At 36.3% G+C, this 26,701-nt stretch overlaps 1 protein-coding gene across 1 annotated transcript in view; it reads left to right on the top strand.

Moving 5' to 3' along the window:
- LOC115512302 (bifunctional heparan sulfate N-deacetylase/N-sulfotransferase 4-like) overlaps positions 1–25,293 on the top strand; it is a 424,934-nt gene extending 399,641 nt beyond the window's left edge. The window contains 8 exon segments of the mRNA XM_032592912.1: positions 3,884–3,980; positions 8,516–8,639; positions 10,691–10,865; positions 16,840–17,010; positions 18,163–18,272; positions 21,987–22,089; positions 25,013–25,076; positions 25,079–25,293. Coding sequence (XP_032448803.1) covers positions 3,884–3,980; positions 8,516–8,639; positions 10,691–10,865; positions 16,840–17,010; positions 18,163–18,272; positions 21,987–22,089; positions 25,013–25,076; positions 25,079–25,185 — 951 coding nt within the window. The 3' untranslated portion in view covers positions 25,186–25,293.
- The last annotated feature ends 1,408 nt before the right edge of the window (positions 25,294–26,701 follow it).

Consider the following 26,701-nt stretch of genomic DNA (forward strand, 5'->3'; position numbering starts at 1 on the left):
GACTAGAGAAGGCAAATCCATACTCTGAATATGTGTCAGTATGGGTCAGGATGAATCACTGCCCTTTTCAAAGTAAAAGTGTCCAAAATCAATTTTCTATTAAGTGGTGGGGTAGTCAATTTCTGGGATTTACACAGAACTATTAACAGAGAACTGTTCTCTGTTACTGGCAGGTCAGATACTCAACAGTGGCTGTAACTAGAGCAGACTTGGGAGAAGGAAGCTTATGAATGGCTTCCATCTTGATACTGTAGGTACTCCATTCACAAACCCATTGCTCCAGCAAAGGGCTGGCTAAGGACAGAGCTTAGGTGACATGTGGGAATGTTGGGAACTGGCTGAATCATTCGGTCCACTTGGTTGTTTACACTTCTACCTTGAATATCTTTGGTGTACATTAATGCACAGTACAAAGATCATCAAACTTTTTGGTCACTACCATGAGTCCATCAACATGTCTTTACCCTAGAACTTATTAGCCCTAATACTCTCATGTCACTCCTTTCAGTCTCTTGGGTAACCTATTCACCACTGCCTATTCATCTGTTCTATCCTTATATTGCCCTACTAGTCTATCCACAAAAAAAGTAGATGACTAAGAACATTGCCCATAACTCTGTTAATTGGAAGTTTTCCCTTAGCCACTAGTTTTTAAGGGCTTATAGTGCAACAGCAGTCCACTTTCAGCCTCTGCTAACATGTGGGTCAATCTATCCACAAACAAGCTTGAGTTTCCCCCTCTTCATCAGCAGATATAGGGGGCCTCCCATGAAAATATAGGAATAAGCTGATATAGAGGCATTGGTGGAACAGTGATAGGTGACATGAGGGTCTAGGTGACTCATTTGTAAAGGTCATCTATAGCCTTTGGATCAGCTTGAGCTCGATCCCAGACATACCACTCCCATCTAACAATGAATTGCTAGTGGGTACAACTGAATTTAGGATTTGGTGGGGCTGCCAATGCTCAAATTATGATGTCCAGTTATGGCCACCCAGTCACTTTGAAAATCCATGAGAAACACTATCTCCTCTAGGGCCCAGTAGCATACCAGGAGTAGATACCAGTTTGAATGACTGCTGCCAGTGGCACACCCTGCTACAGAACCTTAGGAGTGCACACTGCAATTCTCCTCTGGGGCGTAACCAAAACTCTACTTGGCAGGGATGCCATAGTACCCTAGGTCTGCCCAGAGGTATGATCCAAGTGGGAGAGCTGCTTGTACCTCAGTCTTAACCTCTTGCAGGACTCTTCCTTGTTCTGGGCTCGAAAACTAGCAATTTTCTGCATCATCCTGTCAATGCCTCAGATCAATATTCCCCAGTGCAATAAAATGTTGCTTCCAAAACCCAAAGAGGCCTATCAAGCCCTGTGTTCTTTCTTAGTCATCGGAGTCACAAAGAACAAAAATAGACCCTTACTCAGAAGAGATGTCTCAGTATGATCCAGACCAGTGGACCTTGAAAAACCACACACGGTGGTGGTTCCCTGAAACTTCTACCCTCTGGAGTGCATGTGTCTTACAAAGACAACAGAGTACTTGACACTTGGAACCTATCAGATATAATTAACATGAAGTCAATATAGAAGACTAGTAGTTAAGTTCTGTGGAATGTCAAGACGATCTAACCCTTTCAGTCTATATGATGACACTGAGGACAAACAGCTTTGATACTATTTTTGATAAAAATGTTAAAATATTACTTTGAGAAAAAATATATTTAAGTAATATTTTTCTCTTCCTTTAGTGCTTTTTGTGATCTTAAAAAGCTCCAAAGCAAGAAGGGAGGAGACTGAACAAATTAAGTAATGAGAATTCAAATGAACTAGAGGGTTTAATTTGGCATTCTTTAATTGAACTTTGGAAGTTCAACTGTGATAAGCATTTCTTGATGGGTCTCTTTTTTTAATTAGATAAATTTATATTCTGTGCTGGAATGTAACGTTGAAAAGTCTATGATTTTGCAGCACTTATATTTGGCAAAATGGTCAAAAGTTTATGGGGCGCCTGGGTGGCGCAGTCGGTTAAGCGTCCGACTTCTGCCAGGTCACGATCTCGCGGTCCGTGAGTTCGAGCCCCGCGTCAGGCTCTGGGCTGATGGCTCGGAGCCTGGAGCCTGTTTCCGATTCTGTGTCTCCCTCTCTCTCTGCCCCTTGCCCGTTCATGCTCTGTCTCTCTCTGTCCCAAAAATAAATAAATGTTGAAAAAAAAAAAAATTAAAAAAAAAAAAAGTTTCAATTACAGATGACTTATTTAACAAGTTTATTCTTGAAAAATATTCAAAGGAAAATATTCAAAGAAAGAGACTCTAAATGGAAAATAACTGTGAAATATTCGGCCTCTAATAGATATTTCAATATGGAAAAAATAGAATTGTAAATAACAGAACAAATTTCCTTTAGCAGAATTTACTCTGAGCTTACTTCACCTCTATAAAGAAAATATTTCCCCAGTTAAAAATATAGTGTTCAATAGAGAAGAGTCAATTGAAAGTATCAACATTTTCAAATTAATTAATCATAAGTGTAACTTTGAAAAAGATTGCAGGCAATTTTATGGAACAGTAAAACATAATAAGATCATGCTGAAAACAATCATTCTTGAGAGGAACTGTCCTGGCATGGTATTAGAAAAAGATGTCGCTAGGGGCACCCTGGACAGCTCAGTCAGTTAAGCATCCAACTTCGGCTCAGGTCATGATCTCATGGTTCGTGAGTTCAAGCCCCATGTCAGGCTCTATGCTGACAGCTCAAAGCCTGGGGCTTTGACTCTGTGTTTGGATTCTGTGTTTCTCTCTTCTCTCTGTCCCTCCCTCACTCATACTCTGTCTCTCTCTCAATACATAAAGAAACAAACAAATAAATAAATAAACAAACAAAAGAAAAAAAGACGTGGCTAAAGAACATATTAAAATACACAAATATGAATCATAAATGTTTAGTCATTTTATGTCATTTTTAATATTTGGATAATAATATAAAATTGTAATTGTTTTAATACCTAATGTTTTTATTTAGACAGAATTTTATTTGTGAAAATGATTTTTGAATATATTATTTAAATTAACAATATAATAAAACCAATTTGTCAGTTAATACATATTTTAAAAATTGTATTATTTTCATTTAATAGCCCTTTGAATTCTCAAAAGTGTCATGATTTAGATAATAAATGTGGGTCACTCAAATGAAATGGGAGGAGAATGAAACAGGAGAAGGTTGAGATGGAGATAAAATTGGATCTATGGGTATTTTGGGCCTGGCATTTACTCACCACATCTATATAACAATTATACAGATGCCATTTAAAATATAGGTTAGGAGCTCAGGAGGGAGGTACAGGCTACAAATGTTGATCTATATGCTATCAACTTGTAGGGTATGACCAAACCTTAGGATTTGCTGGATCAGCACAGAATAGAACATAGTGCAAAAAGGAAAGGAAAAGTTGGCTAAGTATGGAGTTCAAGGTTGGCCATCTAGCCCCCAGGGAAAGAGAAATAGGAAAGATTAGGGCAGAGCACAGATATCCAAGAAGCTATGGTTAGAAGAAGGTTAAGACAACTGAAGGCTCAGGTATACAGACAAAACAGAGGACATGTTTCTAGATATAGACTGGAATCTCAGCAGTTAGAGCCTAGCCAAGCTTCAGAAGAGGATGACAGCAAGATCAACTTGATGCTAAGCTCTAGCCTTGAAGGAAAGGAAGGTGCCATTTCAGAAGGAAACAATTTGGAAATCAAAGAACCAGAAGCAAAACAAGTTCTAACTCCTAGTTCTAAGGTATCAGACAAGAATTTGATCCTGTCCTTTGAACAACTATTACAGAACAGATCGAGGAATTCATTGCACACTAAGATTCATTATTCTTCCTTCCTGTAGAATCCCTGTGATGATAAACGGCACAAAGACATTTGGTCCAGAGAGAAAACTTGTGACCACTTGCCAAAATTCCTTGTCATCGGGCCACAAAAAACAGGTAAGAATAGCTAACCTTGCCACTTGCTTTCTTTCTGTTTCTTTTCTTTCTTTTTTTTTTTTTTTTTTTTGTCATGAAACATATTGCCATGCAGTATAATTGGATTAGGTTTTTCCATGTGAAATATCTAGACACCCGTCCAAATTCATTATTTGAATGGTACTTCATCCCTATAGATCATCTTCATGCTATGATCCTCAAAGGGACCTAATGCTTCCTATTAATTAGACTTGGGGATTAACTTTTTAACTGTAGATTTTAAATCTGTTCAACAGGTGTCAAATTTTTGACAACTTTGTGTTAATGTACGACAGTTGCAGTATCTGATTTTAATCTCTACTTTTTGGTAGTTTTGGCTAAGTATCTCCTAAATTAGGTTATAAAGCAAGTGCTTGCCTTGATTCAAACTATTTTACACTGTAGATCAGCCTTGAATTGACTTTTTTCCAGAGCCATTTCCATTATTACTTTAAAATATTCTACATGTGTGATTTGTATTTTAAAAATAATTATTAAGTATAAATATGGTTCGGACTTATTATCTGATACACCTGAGGTTCATCAGGCATTTTTCCCTTAGTATTTTCTCATATGCTGAAGGACAAGTGTATAGGACTGCAGTAAAAGAGAGTGAAAGTATTTCACCAATGAGATGACACTTTCAATTAGAATATTTTATACTTTCTTCAGCATGTGACAGTTTTATACACTTTGCTCATGTCCTGATTAATTAAAGTTTTTATTGAGTTGCTGTATTTTGAATTCACTACTTTGACTAGAAGCATTTTCATCAGTGAGTGCACAAACCATAACACAAAACAAACAGTCACAATAAATAAGCCTGGCCCAGATGAAGATATTTGTAATACAAGCAAGTAGATCATTTTAAAGGTTGTGGGCAAAATTTCCAGACTATTAGATGTTGGTTGTTGAAATCTTTTCTTCCTCCAGGAATATAAATTGTATTACAACAATAAGTTACACGTGTGCAGGGAGGGAACAAAAGCAGCACATGTTTTCAGATATATCACTTGTGCTGTTGTTGTTTAAAATGTGCATTAATTTTCTACCAACTCCCTTATAGCAGTGCTAACTCCGGAAAGACTACCAAAGAAATAAAACATTCTTGTGTCGTAAAATTATGTTAAAAATTTAATTTAAAGATGTATCTTTTATCATTTGTCTTTGAATATTATTACTTCTTAGTTCTGTGAGAAAACTACAGGTTAGTAAGTATAAATCTAGTTTTCCTCCTTGTTGTTTGTATTTATATTTGACCTGCCAGTATGGAAATAAAGCTTTTAACTGCCTTTGGCATCCCCAAGGCAAACAAACAAACAAAGTTAAAATAAAGGAATTGGATGGTAATAATATTTTATATGCTGTTAGAAAATGCTATTCTAATGTGAAAATGGTTGTGATAATTCTTAAAATCCATTCAATCATAGAAGTTAAAGTCTTCTTTTGTTCTCCTTATTGCTTTAGTTGGCAGAACTCCCAACTGCTGTCAGAACTGTAAATTTCCCGGACACAGCAAATGCTAAGAATATGGTCTTCAATGCAAAGTTGTCTTTAAACAATTTAAACATGGCCTACACATCCTTTGCAATAAACATGAAATACAAAAGTAGTCTGCAAACCCCTGTTTTCTCCACTGTTGTGAGGTGAGAATGGAAGGAACTGATGTCCCACTTCTCCGTTGCTGAATCCTACAAGGAATTCCTATTAGCTGACAGTGGGCAATGAACAAGGACAGGGAGAGAGCAGGGTAGGCCTAGGCTATGGCACTCAAAGATTAAATCCCAGTACTGCTAGAATCCTTCAGACAAATAAGCATCCTTTATGATTCTGGGTCAAATTTTGATATTACCAGGAGAGGAGGGGGTTTCCAAAAAGGTTAAATTTAGCACTATGATTCTAAAGCCATAGTTCATTGGCATTACTTCTCCCAGAAGAGCAGTGTCCCCACTGTCAATATTAATTTGTCATGATTTGACTGGCTAACTCTGTTAGAACTGAAGAGAAATCAATTATATATAAAATACAATGTAGTTTCTCTCAGAGTATTACCAGGGATGAGGTCTTTTCTACTTCCTCCACAAAATATTTATACCAAAGACGTTGGATAAAAACAAATGTCAATAATAGATGAAAACACAGGTGATCATAAAATAAATATATATTTTGAGGTGGTGGGCCCAGAGTCTATGACCCATTATATGAGTATCAAGCCACATACCTACTGTCCTCAGTTGAAAGTGCTTTCTCCTTCCTTCCTGTCAGATGCCTCCTGATGTCCTTCCTGCTCCTGGAGGCATGAAGGTATTGTGGCTCAGAACATAAAGGCTTTGCCTTTATGTAGCCCAGGGGAAATTTGGTACAATTCTGTGACCATTAGGGTAATTAAACATTTGTACATGTTAGTGAAATTATAATGTATTTGTTTTGCGATATTCAGCAATAATTCAAAAATGCTTCTTTATCTGTCCCCTGGATCCATCTATTCTCAACATCTCAGGGCTGTGAAACTATTAATATTCTCAGCTCTCTTGTGTGTCTCAAATCTCTCTCTCTCTCTTTCTCTGTCTCACTTGTGCATGCACATGCATGTGGGCGCACACACACACACATACACATTTCATTCTCATCGTTAGTTAAAACATTTTTATGTAGGTCCCATCCTAAAAGTTATTTAGAAAGAACCTTTCTGAATTCCCTGTTCCCTCCCAGATACCCTATAATACTCTAATTTATTTTTTCTCACTGGAACATTTTGTTCCTTCCTCCTCTAAAAGTTTCTCCATTTTGAGCTTCTGTTGTTTTCAGGAGCAACTTATATCAGTTCTTCAGGACTCCCTAATCCCTCATAATTCCATGTGTTGTAATTAGTAATTAATTTTAGGGGCATTTATTAATTTTTGCCCTCCCATCTCACTAGGAGCCACCTATTCTAGATTCCTTAACCTGTCTTCCTTCCAAGGTGATTGGTCCCCTCAGATCTGTTGTCACTTTCCTTTAACTACTCAAGCCCCTATTCACTCTTGGTGGTCATGTAAAAGTTCTGAGGATCTAAACAGGTGGGCATCTCAATACTTAAAGCACAGTACACTTTGCTCCTATGAGCTTAAGATATGTTAGAAAAAAATACCAATTCTCTGATGATCTGCTTAGCTTCCAGATTCCTGACTGCAATCATTACTGTTCTGCCAGCCCACATGCGTAGCTCATCTCCAGGTCTTCTAGGGCCAGGAAATCCAACAACCTTCCTGGATCCACTGTGTTAAAAAGGGGATAATTTTTCCCAGAATGGAAAATTTGATTTATGAGAACTATGAAAACCCAGTCACTCCGTGATGCCTTCTGCTGTAGCCGTTCAATCTCTGGCCCAACTCAAGTTGAAACAAGGGTCAGAGATTGCACCTCAGCATTCTGCAATACATACACTCAGTGGGTTCTATCAGCTAGTCTGTTCAGCCGAGTGCCTCAGTTATCCAATTTGATTGCCTGTTTTGCCAGGGTAGGACATTCAAGTGGCCATCTTTCCAGATTCCTGCCCTCCTCTTTCAACCTTACTGGGAACACTTATGTTTTTAAGGCAAAACCTGAGAAAACACTTCCTCTTGGAAGCTTTCACTGGCTTCCCAAGTGTAAGTCACCCATTTTCTCATGTACTAGAAAGGCACTCTTGTCTTCTCTCAGTATGGAAACTGTCTCACTAGGTGCAAATACCTGTTTACTTGGCCCAAGTCCACACATACACTTTAGGTTTATCAAGGCCAGCAAATGAGTTTTTATTATCAAGAGTTATCACCAGGAAAAAAAAAAGATTTATTACCAGGGATTGCACAGAGTAGCACCAGTTAGCATCTGTTGAATAGTTTTATTGAATTGAATTGATTTGAATATAATATTAAATGACACCCACCATGTTCAGGTATTGTGCTGGATGCCCTTGATGCTTTAGCCTCTCACCTGACTCCAGGAGGGAAATTGAGCCATTGGTTTCTGAAGTTCTCTCCCATCTTGAAGTACAGTATCATTCCCTTCAGATGCCTAGTTTTGTCATATCTTCGTACAACCACCTGTGTGTTTTTTGCATTTTTTGTATGTTATGCTTCTCCTGTGGTATCTTTCATATTTCTTCTTCAAGTAAACTGACTTCTTACCATAAATAAAATAATTTAAAGCAGAAACTTTGTATCATCCTATCGAGGAGAACAGTTACTGCAATTCAAACAGAAAAAAATGTAAAAAATACATTGAGGACAAAGATAGCTATATCATCAGTCTGCTCACCTTTGCCTATGTACAAATATTAAATCAGATGTTTAGGTAAATGGAACCATGAAGACTAATAAAAGTATACTTATATCGTTGCCACATGAAATACACCTAATTGATTTTAAGGAAATCGTTTTGACACCAGAAAAAAATTGGCCTTGTGAATATTACTTTTTGAACAAAAATTTTGCTTAAATAGTAATTGTATCTCCTTTGTTGTCATATATAACCTTTTGCCTCCTTTTTTGTAATAGGAACAACTGCACTTTACTTATTCCTTCTTATGCACCCTTCCATCATCAGCAATCTTCCCAGCCCCAAAACATTTGAAGAAGTTCAATTCTTTAATGGCAACAACTACCACAAGGGAATTGATTGGTAAGGAAAATAACAAAAAATAAAGTCCATTATTAACAAATGCTCAATCACAGCAGAGCAATTATAGATGTATGCATGGCATCTACATAATTACAGCATAAATTTGTTATGCTCAATTCTACCATAGTGAATTAGAAATTAATTTATAACAACGATATGTTTAATCAGTGTTGCCTATAATTTGATTTGGACAGTGCAATAATGATAATATTTTTCTGGTAAATTAATATGATTGCATAAAGAACGTTATGGGATATTTTGTCAGAATTATTCATAAGGATATTTAAAATTCTGCTTAAGCATATTATTATTTTACTGTGCCTAGAATTTTTTTAACTAAATACATAATCTGTCTTCACAAATGACGCTTAAGGAAACAAATAAATAAGTTGTTTTATTTTCTACTCTGTGACATGTATCTTTATTAACCACATAGACTGTAGAATGTTGAATAATAATATAAGCTGATATTTGTCATGCAAATAATAACAGCGCATTTCCAAAACCATATTAATGCTAGTCACACACATGCATAAAAGGAATATTACTTTGCATTTAATAAGTTATGAAAAATTTTAAAATCACAATATTTTCCCTAAACTGAAATAGAATAAACCTGATATTACAACTTATCTTTACTTTGGAGCTTTATCCTAGCTTTTTTGCAATTTCTAAGAAAACATGTCTCTGATTCCAATTTCCAGTTATATGAGACAAATCTCCCCCAAGGAAAATGCCCCTATATGCATACCTCTGCATTGTGTAACTTTATGTCAACACTGCACATAAACCTGTCCTCAACAAGAGGCTTCTTCTGTTTAGACCCAGCTAGGGTTAGAGTGGGGGAAGGGCAAAGGCAGGGAGCCGAGCCGCACCTAGGATATCACTGTTCTACCTTACTTTTAAAAGACTAAATGAATTTTGGAAGTGCATGCAAGTTACTAAAAGCATAACAGCAATTTTCACTTATCTGTGAGCTCAAATGTAACACAAATTGTTAAGCAGGAATATAGATGAGACTTTTCACCACTTCACATTTGGGAAACATAATAACAAATGTCAAAGAGGAAAATAAGTGTCTTATATGAATTCTTAATTGCTCTCATTATTTATTTCTAAAACATTTGAGGGTTAGAGAAGTGATGAGCTGTAAGGAGGATTACACACATAATTAAAGCCTTGCACTGAGTTAACCTCTGAACATATTGATTCCATAATCTACACACAGAGGAATGTTCCAACAGCATATGGAAGAGTGAACCTACTGAGGCACCACAGGATCAACTGGCAAGAAATATCCTCTTAATTACTCTAGATAGACTATAATGTGTTCTCACTGCTACACATACTACAAATTATGCAAAAGTTAAAAAGGAGGAGAGCAGCTATGCCTTAATCTGTTTAGGATTTTATAGCTATTCTGACTTACACATCTTCCTTTCTTGTGTACTTTCATCTCAAATTAAAAATTTTGTATTCAAGTTTGCAAACATACATTTACTATTTTAAAATATTTACTAGGCAATATTGTGTGATTTTCTGTGTGCCAAGGGTAAACTTAATTTTTCTGAATTTGGCTTTTAATAACACAGAGTATCAACCCAAATCTAAAGGATTTCCCTCTGTTCTTAACAACCTACCTATTTCCGGGTGCATGGGTGGCTCAGTCAGTTAAGTGTGGGATTCTTAATATCTGGCTTAGGGCTCAGGTCATGATCTCCCAGTAGTGACATGGGGCCCTGTGCTGAGCGTGGAACCTGCTTGGGATTCTCTCTCTCCCTCTTTGTCTGCCTCTCTCAAAATAAATCAATAAACTAAAAAAGTCCACCTATTTCATCTCATTCCTTCCCCTAATAGCTCATTAGGACAATAACATTTTGAGTTGTTTTTCACATTCAAAGTGTATACAATAGCACAATTTCAACTATTGTAACACTAATAATTAGAAATCAATATAAATGAATGTAAAAATGTTCAATTATTTAATATCCATAGCATGTTAGAGAAAAACTTAGAACTCAGATTAATTAATTATCTTTCTCTGCCTTCAGGTATATGGACTTTTTCCCTACTCCATCCAATATTACAAGTGACTTTCTATTTGAAAAGAGTGCTAATTACTTCCATTCAGAAGAAGCTCCCAAGAGAGCTGCATCTCTGGTCCCCAAAGCCAAGATCATCACCATTCTCATCGACCCCTCAGACAGGGCATACTCTTGGTACCAGGTATGAAGCAGTAAAAAATACTGTTGTAAATATTTGGCCATAGCTTACATGTAAGCAATGATGAATACCAAAATGAAGTCTAGATGCCCAGATGTATGAAATGGTCAAATGTTATAGAACTAAACAAGCAAACAAACAAACAAATAAACAAAAAACAGAAATAGTGAAAAAGAAAAAAAAAGAAAAGAAATTATAAGAAATAAAAGCTGAATATTTAATTCATGTCAAGTCAAGCAAGGAATTTCAGGCATAAAATAATAGAAAACATACATCAGAAAATTAATAGATTTAAATAACATAAACATGTAAAATATTAGTCTACCACAACTAACAAAATTAAAAGTACACATCTAAGTAGAGCAACTTTAATAACACATGGTAAATGGTTTAGTGCCCTTAATTTGAAAAAAAAAAAAAAAAAAAAAAAAGTTTCTGTAAATTGGTAAAAATAAAAAAGCATAATATCTCAGTAGAAAAGTGAGCAAATAAACAGGATGCATAGACATTTCACATACACAAATACATTCAAAAGCAACTGCTCAACTATTTATATGAAAATGATCAACTCAATTAGGGATCAACAAAATATAAATTAAAATAATACTCTTTGAATATCATCTCAACAAAAATTTAATGTTTGTTCGCTCTCCTGGCAAGGGTGTGATGGTAAAGATATTCAAACATTGAGATAGAAGGGTATAGATGGAGGTCTTTTCTAAAAACGAATTTGGCAATAATTATCAAAATAGCTTTATAAAGGTCCTTTTGTGTTATGGATCCTCTTCTAGAATGAATCATAAAGAAAAGTTCAAAGGGATGTACAGACACTTATCCCTTTATATTTCACAGTACTACTCAAACAATAACAACAACAAAAAAAGGAAACAAAAATACCCAACAATATAGATTTGTGTCACACTGAAATGCAATATTCTGCAACTACATTTAATGATGGTTCTAAACAATCGAATATGAATTAAAACATTGTGTCCACTTTAAAATGTGGCTATATATTAATCAAATAATCACAAAGATATATAATTAGAAGTTTTGAATGCTCTGTGTGGAAATTTGTATGGTGCTAGGAGAGTATTGGTTCAAGCGATAGCTTTAGATTTAAAACTGAAGAACGATTCAGTATAAACTGAGTGGGGATAGAGGGGGAGCATATTTAAAGAACTAAGGAAACTTCTGTGTGGCTAGAGAGGAAAACCTGTGGTGGAGACCTGTGGAAGATGAGTCTGAGACATACACAGGGGCTGGAAATCAGGTGGGGAGACCATGTGACTGCTATTCTCCAAGTAACTGAAAGCCTTTGAGAAGTTAAGCTGGTGTGTGACCACCAGATTTCCTTGTAGAAAGCAGGCTATCTGCTATTTGAAGAATGGAGTGGAGTGGAACAGAAGACTATTCAGGGAAATGGGGTAGAGGCTGTTGCAATAGTCCTGCAGAGAAATGAGGTAGCACTGACAGAGAGTAAGTAGAAACTGAGTGAAGTATAAAGTATCAAGAGATGGTAGGGATTAAAATCAGTTTGCCCTGGTGAGAAAACAGTGTCAGGGTGAATCAAATTTCTGATGTGGGCAACTGGATGCTGAGTATATATTCCCCAAAAAATAGAAGCACTGAAGAAGGATACAGGACTGGTTGGAGGGGGAAGTGCTAATAACGTGGTACAAATGGTGATCATGAGGTATGGAATCACTGTTGTACTGAAAGGAACAGTAAAGCTAGTTAGCAGGCACTCTGGGGAGAGGTCTGAGCTGGAGACAGAAATTTGTGAATCAGAGGCCAAAAAAGCCACCAAAGTGGTGAAATTCTAAGGAAAGCGTTTAGAGAAGAAAAGTATAGAGAACGATCAGGCAGCCCGAGAGATAAGAGAATACAGCAGAGGAACAGAAGAAAGAAATCCAGGAATGTGGTGACACTGAATACAGGGGAGCAAGGACTACCAAATAGAGGAGGTGAGCAGGTGACAACAGTGTCAAACAGCTACTAAGAAATTAGACAATTAGGCAAAACAAGGCCTGAATTATTTTCACTGAGTTGAAAGACATGGAGAGAAGTGGAGCCTTTAACAACCGAATGAAAAGAGCAAACCCAGATGAATTTGGTGAAGGAAAGTCTAAGTAGGAGGTAGAAACAGAAATGTGATTTCAAAGGGGAAAAGAAACAAGACACACGCTTGTTATAGAGAAGTTAAAGTGGGTTCAAGGGAACCGTCCTCTATGGTGGTAATGATGTGGATTACGTGGTGTTTCCAAAAAAGGAGAGATGTGTAAGGCCTGGGGGAGAAACCTGGAATCAGTCCTGTCAGGATCCTGAGGGGCCAGGAAGGGATGACTATAGGAACTAGCTTAGATGTGAGGGAAGGACTCTATGAGACCCTTCTGGCAGCTGCTGGGGTCTATGGGTCCCTTTTCACACATTTTTTTTTTCCGTTTGTTTGTTTGTTTATTTATATGAGAGAGAGAGAGAGAGAGGAAAAAAAACCACAAGCGGGAGGAGGTGCAGAGAGAGAGAGAGAGAGAAACAGAGAGAGAGAATCCCAAGCAGGCTCCGTGCTGTCAGCACAGAGTCCAACGCGGGGCTCGAAGTCACAAAAGGTGAGATCATGACCTGAGCCGAAATCAAGAGTTGGATGCTTAATGAGTCACCCCTCAGAAATATGCTTTAAAAGCATATAACTATGTAGAATTACAGAGAAACAACTTTCTTGAAATATAATTGTCAAAGTAATTTTTAATTCCGTAACAAAACTTCTTAAAAAATTAAATGGCAGGATCTAATGGTGAGACTTAATGCTTCTGTAATGTTGAAGTAGGATGAGCATAAACAACATTTTGATGTATCTGAAACACCTGTAATGTGATCTAAAAATAAGTTATTTTTATTGGTAGTAAAATCATAGGTAACTTAAGTGCAAAATTTCATTTAGAAGTTACTGAAAATAAAGAGGCTTTTTTTTTCCCAGACCCAGGTTCTCTGAATTATATCAGTGGGCCTCTGGTTAAGAATCCTTCCATTTCTGGGGGCGCCTGGGTGGCGCAGTCGGTTGAGCGTCCGACTTCAGCCAGGTCACGATCTCGCGGTCCGTGAGTTCGAGCCCCGCGTCAGGCTTTGGGCTGATGGCTCAGAGCCTGGAGCCTGTTTCCGATTCTGTGTCTCCCTCTCTCTCTGCCCCTCCCCCATTCATGCTCTGTCTCTCTCTGTCCCAAAAATAAATAAACGTTGAAAAAAAAATTTTTAAAAAAAAGAATCCTTCCATTTCTGGGGTTCCTGGGTGGCTCAGTTTGTTAAGCGTCTGACTCTTGGTTTCGGCTCAGGCCATGATCTCATAGTTCACTGTGAGTGTATGTTCAATGCACATATAAATTAATGCCCAAATAAACAAGACTAAAAGGGAATGTTTAAAGAGCGCACAAGTAATTTTTTTGTTAATTCTTTATTCATTCACTTTTTATCCATTCTACATTTTTTATTCATTCTTTTTTCTTGGCTTTCTTCAATAGACATATATGGCCAAGTACAAATAATAATGGACAAGAAATCGTGACCCTGTACATTGGGATTGCTGGTGGTTGGGGATCCAAGCTGAACACCGGGATTGGGAGCAACACCCAGTTATTATGATTAGATCCCATGAGTCACTGTTTCCTTTAAGATATAAAAATGTTCCTTTCTCACTTTATGAAAATTCACATTGCAACACAAGATACACTTATTTTTTAAAAACATTGTGACAGGGGCACCTGGGTGGCTTGGTCGGTTGGGCGTCCGACTTCAGCTCAGGTCATGATCTCACGGTCTGTGAGTTCGAGCCCCGCATCGGGGTCTGTGCTGACCGCTCAGAGCCTGGAGCCTGTTTCGGATTCTGTGTGTTCCTCTCTCTCTGCCCCTCCCCTGTTCATGCTCTGTCTCTCTGTCTCAAAAATAAATAAATGTTAAAAAAAATTTAAAAAAAAATAAATAAATAAATAAAAAAAATAAAAACATTGTGACAAAAACATTAAAATATGAAGCCTTAATTAAAAATTTTGAATGCAAGTCCTGGGGGCAAAATGTTGCACATTCTCCTAGCAGAATCCATGGAGCATTTTTATATGAATCTTTTTTTTACATGGATTAAACTATTTAAATAAAAGAGAATCTGTGCCTGCTTTTTCAAGTAAATGTTTTGAACATACACACTTGAAAGGAATTATATTTTATGATATTTTTATTGCCATATTGCTAAGACTAGGGTCCCCAGACTGCCCCACATTTCAAAAGAATACAGCCTGTTACTGAGCTAGCCCTGTCTATTCAGTAAATACCGTAAATCCAAAGCTCAGCAGGTGTAATTCAGAAACTCCTACAAATGTCACCTGCCACTGTAATTTCTACCTCACATCTTTATAATGGGCCTCACAGAGAAGCTATAGTTGATTTTTTTCCAGAAAATATGCTCCTTTGTGACTTCTGGTCATATTTCTATGCTAATCTTCTTAGTTGCAGGAATATAAAGAAAAGTTGGTGTTAAACTTTTATAAATCAATATAGGCAGATTAAGTACAGTTCCATATTATCACGGTTTAAAATAGAAATTTTAGCATTAACATATTTTTATGTTTCTTTATTTATAGTATGTGGTTTCTATACATTATATCAATTCTATGTATTATGTAGTCTATGTACTCAGCATAATGCATATACATATAAGAATGTCAATAAATATACAAAAATGAGAGGACTTCAAAAGTTTTATTTGTTCCACCAATCTACCACTCACTGGTTGCTGTTTAACCACTTCTTAATCATCTTTACTTTTTTAATGATTTTTCTTTCTAACTCACATAGATTACTTGCTGGTACACAAATGTATCAAGTCCTAATACACTCCCATCCTCATCCTGCAGTTAATTTTCTTTATGTTAAACTTTTAGATGTCTTGCAAAATCAATTCATCCGTTCCCACAATTCATCCACTTTCACTCAAGGAAAAAAGTTCTCTTACTTTCTATGTTTATTTTTTTCTACTTATAAAAATCTCTCTTATTACATTTTAGCTTAAAATTTTCAACCATTAAAAAAGAAACCCATCATCTTTCATTCAGAACTAATCACTTATAGGTCTGGTTACCGCAGCAAATAATTTGTACCTCTAGTCAAATATATGACTTTATTACACTCTGTTAATCTATTGTCTCCCATATAAAATTTTTATTTCTTTGAAGATAGGACATTTTGCTTATATCCTTTTATCTCCAGAATCGATTGCAGTACTTTGTTCTGGTAAGGAGCTTGTGTGTGCTTATGAAATTGTATTGACTGCTAAGTTCCTCTCTCTTTATATTGGGCTCTTGAGCTTGACTAATGATGGCTCGATAGGAAAGACGAGGAGGATTTGGTACTGAAAAGTAGTAGCGGAGGAGTACTTGGAAATTAGCAGGGTTGGATGGAAACCATCGGGAGAGCAAAAGGAAAGGATTTGGGGCAATGTCAACTTCCTTGTGACACTTAAACAAGCATTAGGAATAGACGTCTGCTTTCTCTGTACTCATAGCATCTGCTACACAGCGGTCTTGGGGAAAGTGTCAGAACCTGCAGGAGTAGCTGTATTAAAACAATGAGCAAAGTAAAGTGTGAGTCTACTCCTGCCAATCTAAATCTCTTTCATTGGGCTTGATTTGTCTAGTCCCTGACATCTATTCACTTTAATCAGACCCATCAAGAAAATCCTGTATTCTGTCTCTTGCCTTGAACCTAAACATTTTAGACATGAAGACAACCACAGACGTATGTATATACGCCAAAGCCTGAGTTTTAATATATGCATTCTTCCCCCTATTTTTTCATTCTAAAATTAATTTATCATTTTTCATTACTTTTTGGAAATAAAAGACACACATATACATACATCAAACACACACATGCAGACATACCCGTGCAGGCATTAAAAAAATCAATATTATAATTGACTTTCTTGTTAAAGCACCAACGATCTCATGAAGATCCAGCTGCCCTGAGGTTTAATTTCTATGAAGTTATTACCACCGGACACTGGGCCTCACCAGACCTGAAAGCTTTGCAAAGGAGATGCCTCGTACCTGGATGGTATGCAGTCCACATCGAAAGATGGCTAACTTACTTTGCTACTTCTCAGGTAAAGTGCTAAAATTAATTTCTTCTGTTTATTATATCTTGGTTGTATTGCACTTGACAAATAAAGTAAGAAATAACATTGCCACAGATAGCAATGTATAATGAGACAATCATACCTACAGAAGATATGTGGATGTTTACATTTTTAAAAATGTTTATTTATTTATTTTGTGTGAGAGAGAGAGAGAAAGAGTAAGCAGAGGAAGGAGAGAGAGAGAGGGAGAGAGAGAATCCCAAGCAGGCTCTGTGTTGTCAGTGCAGAGCCTGACACAGGGCTCAATCTCACAAACTGTGAGATCATGAACTGAGTCAAAATCAAGAGCTGGATACTTAACCGACTGAGCCACCCAAGTGACCCAATTTTTGCATTGTTTAATGTCAATAATAGTTTTAAAATGTTAAGTGGCTGTGAAACATATTCTTGGGATCTTCTTTTGGATAGTAGCTGGTCTCAAAGTGCTAAGTCATCATATGGAAGACATCACGTGTTTTATAGGCAATAACTCAACTACTAATAGAACAGCCTGTTAGACAATACCTTTATGGAATACCATGTGCAGATACTCTGACATCTGTCCTGTAGGACTTTTATAAGGAAAGAAAGTCATGCTTTAGACTGTCAAAATGGAAAATGCTGTAACAGCTCCAGGAATGTGGGATAGAACATGAGGTAAGGATTTGAAGAAAGCATATTGCTTATATTCTTTACTCCAGATCAGGTCACAACTGAAACCTCAGTTCTCTGTCATTGTTTATAAGGAGAATAGATGGGTAATTTTCATCTGTATGCCATTTCTAAGGCTTTCACTCCAAGGTTAGCTCATGGGATTCTGTAGGCTGGATAATTATCTGATTACATGACAGATGGAAAATCGAGTTTCTACTGAGCTACTAAATCAAGAGAGTCTATGTTTATTTCTGATTAACAATCAAGTTAGTTAAGGGTTATAAATGATGCCTATGGCAAACTTTAGTTGTTGTTTATTTGGAAGGACACAAGAATAGTAAATATTAAAATGTGTTCTAAGTGATGCATATTTTCTTCCTATTCACACTGACCTAATTGATTAATGTCATACCACGTCAAGTGGGGCAGCTCAGTCTATTTAATTTAGTTTTGTTCTTCACAAAGTGACTATTTTTTACTTTATAGTTGCTAATTATTGATGGACAGCAGCTGAGATCTGACCCAGCTACGGTGATGGATGAAGTCCAGAAGTTTCTGGGAGTTACACCTCATTATAATTATTCTGAAGCACTAACGTGAGTCTATTCTCATGCTTGATTTCATTTCCATTATTTGCCATCATAAATTATACTGGTAGGTGTGTATATAGCATCATTAATACTAGCTATGAATTTATACATCATTATGCTACTCAAAAGCAGTCAAAGGAGTATCCTCATTATTCACGTAGTGTCTTCCTTTTGAATACCACAAATATTGTATTTTACAAAGTGCTAACCTTTAGGCACTTTATAATTCCCCTCTTTGTGAGCTTTTTCCCAATGTATGTTTGGTTAAGTACATTTTTAGATGCCTACTCTGTGCAGAACTTGTCCCAGAAACTGAGGTTAAAAAAGCGAAAAAAAAATATAGTCTCTTCCCCCAAATAATTCACAGGTTAGAAATGAAATGCTGATGGCCATTATTAACTCTGTGAAAATGAGCAGTATTTCGGGCAGAATTGGGAAAAGGATAAATTCATGTTTTACTTTGCATTTATTAAATTGTGTATAACCAAATATAATCACATCTATTCTTCCTGTTATCTACTGTTGCATGACAGACCATCCCAAAACCCACCAGCATATTACCACAGCCATTTTATTATGCTCATAGATTCTATTGGCTGGGAATTCAGACAGGACACAGCCAGAACAGCTTATCTCTGCTCATAATACCTGGGGACACAGTTGAGAATATGACTATTTGGGTATGAATCAAATGGCTAAGGACTCGAATCTTTGGAGGCTTCACTTTTTTAGTCCTGTCTCTGGCTCTTGGACTGGGAAGGCTCAAAGGCTGAGCTCAATGGGATGAGACCTCTTTGTGTGGCATTGCTGCAGTGTAGTGGCTGTGTTCTGAAAGGGAGTGATTTGTCAAGGCAGTGTGATCCAACACAGCCATGGCCTTCTCTGACCTACCCTCGCAAGTCGCAGAGCATCATTTATACTTCATTTTATTGATCACAACCAAGACACTAAAGCCGGTACAAATCCAAAGAAAGGGAAATAGGCCTCTCCCCCCAATGCAGAGGGGCAAGGGCATTCTACAGAAAAGAATATGGGAGGGGAGATATTGTTGCTGTCATCTTAGAAAAATAAAACCATATACTTGGGTAATTAAAAATGGGGGGGGGAGGTAAAGAAGCAAAATAACAAACAAAACCTCCAAGAAGCCAAACAATATTTTAAAAGGGCATGTACTTGACTACCTCACAAGGCCTGATACAAAGCCTATTAAATTTTAGACAAAATTCTAACAAGCCTGATTATATAATTTCCCAGTTCACAGCAGATTACAATCAGCAATTAGACAATTAGAGAGGGTAATGGAAGGACAGGAAAAGCAGTAATAAGATTGGGTTGTTCCTTATCCACTCAAACATGTCTAATGAAGTTTTTACCTACACTTGGAAACAATAACAATACAAGGCATGCCCCTGTTGATTAAGTAGACAAAGCCTCCTATATTACGTTTTACATTAATAGTTATTGACATTAGCTGTCTTCCCATACCTCCCTGCAGTAGTTTAGGGAATGGTTCTATCTTGTTTACTACAAATAGTTGCTTGTGGTTCAATAAACCTGTAAAATCATACTTTTTAAGAAGAGATTGCAAACAAGTACAGAATGTATGGCTTTTAATATGTCTCACATCACAAAAATTAATAACTATAGTGATGTTCACTGTAATAAAAGAAATCATATGGCAACCAATTCATGTCCTCAGAGTTGTCTAACAGTTATTTGAAAAAGGCTTTGCATCTTCATTTCACAATTTCATGCCTACTGAAATAAAACTGTAAAATAATGAATTCATATAACTTAGAAAAAATAAATGTCCTTTGTTATAGTATATACCATCAATGCAATAAACGAAACCAGGACAGCAAAATAATATGGAGTCAAGGTTATGACAACCCTATCTAAAAGAATGACTTTCAGTATGGCTCTTCTTGCTCAAGTTGTATTCAGTTCTGCCTCACAACAGCTGCTGTGGAGAACAGGAAGAGACTGTGCCCCATCCTGGGACCTCCACACACCTGAGAGCAAAGGAGATGCTCTCAGCGTGTGTATAAATATCTTGGCTTTGTTGCAAGAACTGTATTTTACCTTAATGCAGTTAAATATTCTCATCCTGAGGCAGAAATGCTGTTTAGGGGAACAGTTATGCCGACTTCCCCATCTCATTTTGCAGAGCATGCTGAATTGTTTTTCCTCTTGGGAAATTAATGAAAACTAGAGAAAGGACTGTGATAGGCAAGGAGCAGATTGAAAAGTCCAGGTTGGAAATGACTCTGTCTTCCTTTTATTCATTTAACCAGTGATGTATTTAATTTTAATTGATAACATGTACTAGGACAACCTGGACTGCAAGGATCAGGTCTCTAATAATAGGTTGGGCAGGGAACTGTGAAGAAAATTTCCCTCTCCCCCTAAATGAGTTCACATATGTGCAGAAGCAAATTGCAGGTGCACCGGTATTATAGGAATGGGCCCAGGGCAACAAAATATTCTGCAACTAATTAACTTTACATCCCAGTCAATTATGCTTCATCCTTCTAAAACATCTGCTGAGCAACAAAAATGCAAACCTTTTCGATGTTTTATGCATGCAGCAAGTCCCATAGCAATAAATTTAAAATTTCTCTTCTTATTTGTTTATTCTTCCATTTTTCCTATCTTGTTAGTCCTAAACAAAAGTTCTTATATATCTGAGTTTAAACAATTAGGCCACGCATCCTTTCTTTTGGAACTTTGTGCAGCCATGGGAACAAAACATTAGAATTTTTTTAAGAGTATAGGGACCTGAATTATCCCATAGGATCATTTGCCTTTAGCAAAAGAAATGAAAAGTTGTCTAATCTTTCACTTGCCACTTGCATAGCCTGTGCCTCATGTTGTCTGAAAAAAATATATAATAAATTATATTTTTACAATTTCAGTTTCCTCCCTAAAAAGTGTAAATATTTTGAACTTTAAAATCTACAGCACTTTTCTAAATTAGAAGTTTTAATTCATGTTTATATTCACAAAAGTATACTTACATTACATTTAGTCATTTTAATATATACCATTGAATGATTTCAAAGAAATTTGTTAATATATTTTGATAAAGAAATCATATTAATAAGTAAATAAATATTTTAAAGGTCCTGTGTATATGGGTTATAGTTTTGATGATTGGTCCTTGATCTTTTATGAATGAATAGGTAAAATATGGAACTTAAGTTAATAATTTCAACCTAAGACTGGATTAAATATTTATGGGTCTTTTTTCATTACAGTAGAAATATTAAAAAATATATAATAACATATAGTTTATATAATCTCAATTAGACTTTCAAACCAATTCAGTGAATATGTGTAGTACTGACTTAAATTAAGTTGAAACAATGGGCATAACAAAGTAAGTTATCTTTCTTTCTTTTTTTAATGTTTATTTATTTTGGGACAGGGGGAGAGAGAGAAAGAGAGAGTATGCAAGTGGGGAAGGGGGGCAGAGAGAGAGGGAGAGAGAGAATTCCAAGCACTGTCAGCACAGAGCCTATGCAGGGCTATATCTCACAAACTATGAGATCATGACCTGAGCGAAAATCAAGAGTTGGATGCTTAACAGACTGAGCCACCCAAGTGCCCCCCAAAGTGCATTTTCTTTATACAATTGGTGAGGCTCTCTCACTCAAAATTATGTATATAAGTTATAATGATTATATTTTTACAATTACTTATATATTTGCACTTTTTTAGGTTTGATCCCCAAAAGGGCTTTTGGTGTCAGCTCCTGGAAGGAGGAAAAACCAAATGTCTTGGAAAGAGCAAAGGCCGAAAATATCCACCCATGGATCCAGAGGTAATACTTTCCTAATTTCTGAAATACTCTGGTAAAACTTGTGCATAAAACTGTTTCAAAATGAGTGACAATAAATTGGCTTCCTTTTTCTTCTCTTTCTTTGCTATCAATGTTTTATATATTTAGACTATAGATAGACTGACAAAGATTAATAATTGATAGATACCTGTAGAAATTGTTTACCATTAGGGTACAACTGAAAGATAAATACTTAGTGAACAGTAACACTTTTCCAAATGTGTAAAGTACTTAAATGAATTGTTTACTAAACAAGTGATTTCAGATAAAATACATAAACATTATTATTATATATTAAATATATGTATACAATGCCTATACCATGCATGAGTTAAGGAATGGAAAGTAAAGGGTTCTGATTACCAAATATAACATGTGAGTGGGGAGGTTTCTCCACACCAGTCAACACTCAGACACCAGCTGGGTATTTTACAATTCAACTCATTTCTAACACTATCTACCCAGATATAGAATAAGATCCCACAGGTTAAGGGCTCAATTCTATAAGACTGTTTCTTCACCCTCCCAACTTCAGATCCCAGTTGCAAGCCCAGGTTGTCACCTGTGCTTCTGACCAACCAGCTATAGATTGAAAATTTCATTGGCTTCCTCCTTGCTATGATGACTCACAGAATTTGCGAGGGACTTGTTCACAAATTTGCTTTGTGACAACAAAGCAAATGCTTTTTGCTACATTTAATGTAGCAAAATTTGCTACAGGGACTCACAGAACTCATAGAAACATTACTGACCAGGTCACGTGTTATTTATAAAGGAATATAACTCAGGAATAGCCAGATGGAAGGGATGCATAGGTCAAGGTATGGGGAAAGCCCTCCTCTATGAATGAGCCACTCTCCCCAAATCTCCATATGTGCTCCAAACCTAGTCCTTTTTGGGTTTTTATTGGAGGTTTCATTACATAGACACAATTGTTTAAATCATTAGCAACTGGTAATTGTTGATTCACCTCCATGCCCTCTTTCCTAGGAGGTCAGCAGGGTGGGACTTAAAGTCCAACCTTCTAATCACATGGTTGATTCTCCTGGCAACCAGCCCTCATCCAGGTGGGGGTCTAGAAGCTACTTAGTTAACATAACAGAAGATACCTTTATCGTTTTCATTTAGGAAATTCCAAGGATTTTAGGAGCTTTGTGCCAGCAGAAGGGGTAAGGAACAAAGATATATTTTATAATATAAATCACAATATCAAAGAGAGGATACAGGATAAAATAGTTACGAACCCAGATTTATTATAGGAGGGTAAATTGTTTTCATTGATTTATAATAAGATACATAAAACAATGACAAACTATAAAAGCAGGAAAAATTTTTCTTAATAGATAGAAGTGATGGTATGAAGAGGTAGACTAGGGTTGGGAAGCCAGTTATCAATAGCTGAGCCAGACGCAATGAGTATCTGTCTCAAGACAAGGTAGGCAAAGGGAGGCTGGAAGTGATTCAGGTATTACATTCAGGTACTAAATAGAAGTACCAGAATGTCCTTCTTAAACTATACCTGTGAAATCTGTAATTTCAAAAGGGTTTCAGAAATCACTTTAATGCCAAGAAATCAGCGTAAGGTTCTCACTACTTCTATAAACATCTTATCCAGAATTTGAAGTGTTTACAATCTGGTTTAAAGGAAGAAATGTAATGAAATGCCTGATGGATGGTACAAGACAAAATGTAGTTGTCTTAAGTCCATTTCAACGGTATACACAAAAGTTGCCAAGGGAGTTTTATGAGGGAAAAGACTCATTTGTGTTAAAATATTGGAAAGGGCTTAAGAGAGATGGCGTAGCTTTGACCAGATGGAAAATAATGTTTGGATCATTGCTTGCCTATAGTGACACAGAAGTGTTCATATCTACTGTTTTATCAGAGACACAAAACAATGTTCTTTGGGTTATAATATGAAGTAAGTGACATAATGAGAGAAAGCCCAATTATAAATTTTCTGTTTCTCAGAAATAAAACATAAACTAAGAATACGGATATATTTGAGAATTCTTTTTTTTAACATTCATCTAAAAAGGGCCAATCATTCCAGCTTGACTAAAAATTTAAGAATCACAATAAAGTTCATTATAATGATTTTTATAATGAGATATCATAATATTTTTGAAGTAAAAACTCCTATTGTTTTGAAAGTATCAGTTTTTGTCCTGAATAAACATAGAAAATATTTTTATAAGTTGCAAGTCATGGGGCACCTGGGTGGCTCAGTCGGTTAAGCGTTCGACTTCAGCTCAGGTCACGATCTCGGGGTCCGTGAGTTCGAGCCCCGCGTCGGGCTCTGTGCTGACAGCTCAGAGCCTGGAGCCTGCTTCCGATTCTGTGTCTCCCTCTCTCTCTCTGCCCCTCCCCGGTTCATGCTCTGTCTCTCTGTCTCAAAAATAAATAAACATTAAAAAAAATTTTTTAAACAAAAGTTACAAGTCATTTCTTTAATCATGAATTTCAGCATGTATGATTATTTATGTTCACATTTTATGCTATGGCCAGTTTTACAGAAAATGATCAATTTTAAAGGAAACATATGTGTTTCTAGTTCACTTTTGTGGATTTGGTACCACAACAGCTCCCTACTCATTCTTCTTTAGTGTCATTACCTCTCATCAACTTTTCTCCTTGCATAGCAATACAATTAAGAATTGCCTTAATGGTATATAATCCAGAAAAGATATACCTGGACCGACTTTTATTTTATAGCTACAGTTCTGCCAAATCTTTTCAAAAGGTAATAATGAGTAGTATCTGAACAAAAATACAAAGAAATGCATCTTTGTAGACACCCATATGGTAAGAGACTTTCTTAAGAAATGTAGATTGCATCATTTTAATGAATAACTTCCTTCAAGTTGTTTGTGTTTGTGTTTTGTTTTTGCTTTTTGTTTTTCAGTCTAGAACTTTCCTCTCTAATTACTACCGAGATCATAACGTGGAACTGTCCAAACTGCTACATAGACTGGGGCAGCCTCTGCCATCCTGGCTGAGACAGGAGCTGCAGAAAGTGAGATAGCACTGGAGACAAGAACCAAGGCTGGAAGGATGCTTCCTTTTACTATTAAATAGAAAAACAAACCCCACAACTCTTGTCCCCTTAATGCACTTGTGACTGTCAACAGAAGACTGTGTGAATAAATTTCCTTCTATCTTTTTCATAAAATGAAATTGGTTATATATGCACGCATTGGCAATTACTAGCATCCGTCCCTATGTGAGCTTCTGGGAAGTAATGTGGGGTTTTGTGGCATTATCCAGTTTCCAGTGTGGGTATCATGACCCAGCTCAGTTCCTTAACCATAAGGTTCCAGAAACTCTACATAAGACTGGGAACCCTGATTATATGCAAGTGACAAATGAGAATCTTGAGGAAAAGATAAGAACAGAGATATCCGTAAATGAAGTTAGCAGTAACCCAGTATCTGAGTAAGGGCTTGCATTTTCTCTTTGCTAATTTAAAAACAAGTTTGCTTTTGTGGTGAGAAGAAATGCTATGATCCCATACTCTTATTTTGAGCATTTATTATTTATGGTAGTCCACATATTTTTTCCTCCTTTTTATGAATTTCCTTGCCTTGCTAGAGAAGTTGTGAAGTTGTAGTCTTCGCCTCCCCATGTGTTTTTGTCTGTTTTTCTTTGGTAAGAGAAAAGGTTTCACATCCACCAATAGTACTATTTTATCTGGCAAGGCAATCTATTCTCAGTGGATTTTGCATTATGGGTCCAACAAAAGCTATCAGACATTTGGGGGAAAAGGAGTAAGGATGCATACTCTGTGTAGTATCAACTAGTATGTAGAAGGCCATCTTTCCATGGGTCCAAAATCTTACCACACTAGTAATCTAGGTATAGCCACCTTGACAGTGATGTAGTATTTATATATTTTTTCACTATCTATGGAAGAAAAAAACTTGATTGATAAGATATGGAATGAAAACACCAACATGAGTTTACAGGTAGTGTGGGGCACTCGTGCCTTCTATGTAGTATTATATCAATCGTTTTAAAGCATGGACTTTTCTATATGCCAATACATATACTATTGCAGAAGATTATGTTTCTAATGGCTATTATATATATACATATATATAATATATATTATCGAAAACTTACCTCTTTAAACATTACTAATTCTCTAACCTGAACTGTTTCCCAGCCATGCCACCCAACAATTAATTTCTAGAAGAGGAGTGATGGCTCTTCCTGTCCTGGGTTCCTCTCCTACGTGGAGAGGATTGTCATGCTGTTTGAATTTTTTATCCCATTTTTCAATGAAGACATAGTAAGGCTTTGTTAATCTATTCAGCATGATCCATGAAGGTAAAATTTCAACAGAACAGTAAATCCGCTGCTTTGGGGACATTACCTATAGATCCATCCTGCCTCTAGAGTAATTTTTCTAAAGCTTATAAATAATATTACTTTTTCCTGCAAACTGAGAAATTATGCGTAACATAATTCATTGTCTTTAAAGGAAACTGAAGATCCTTGTTTTGTTTGTTTGGTTTTTGTTGTTGCTGTTATTGTTGTTGTTGTTGTTATTGTTGTTTTAAGCAAGCAAATCTAATCTAATCTGAAAGAGAAT

Source organism: Lynx canadensis, chromosome B1 (assembly GCF_007474595.2).
Source record: "Lynx canadensis isolate LIC74 chromosome B1, mLynCan4.pri.v2, whole genome shotgun sequence".
NCBI lineage: Eukaryota > Metazoa > Chordata > Mammalia > Carnivora > Felidae > Lynx > Lynx canadensis.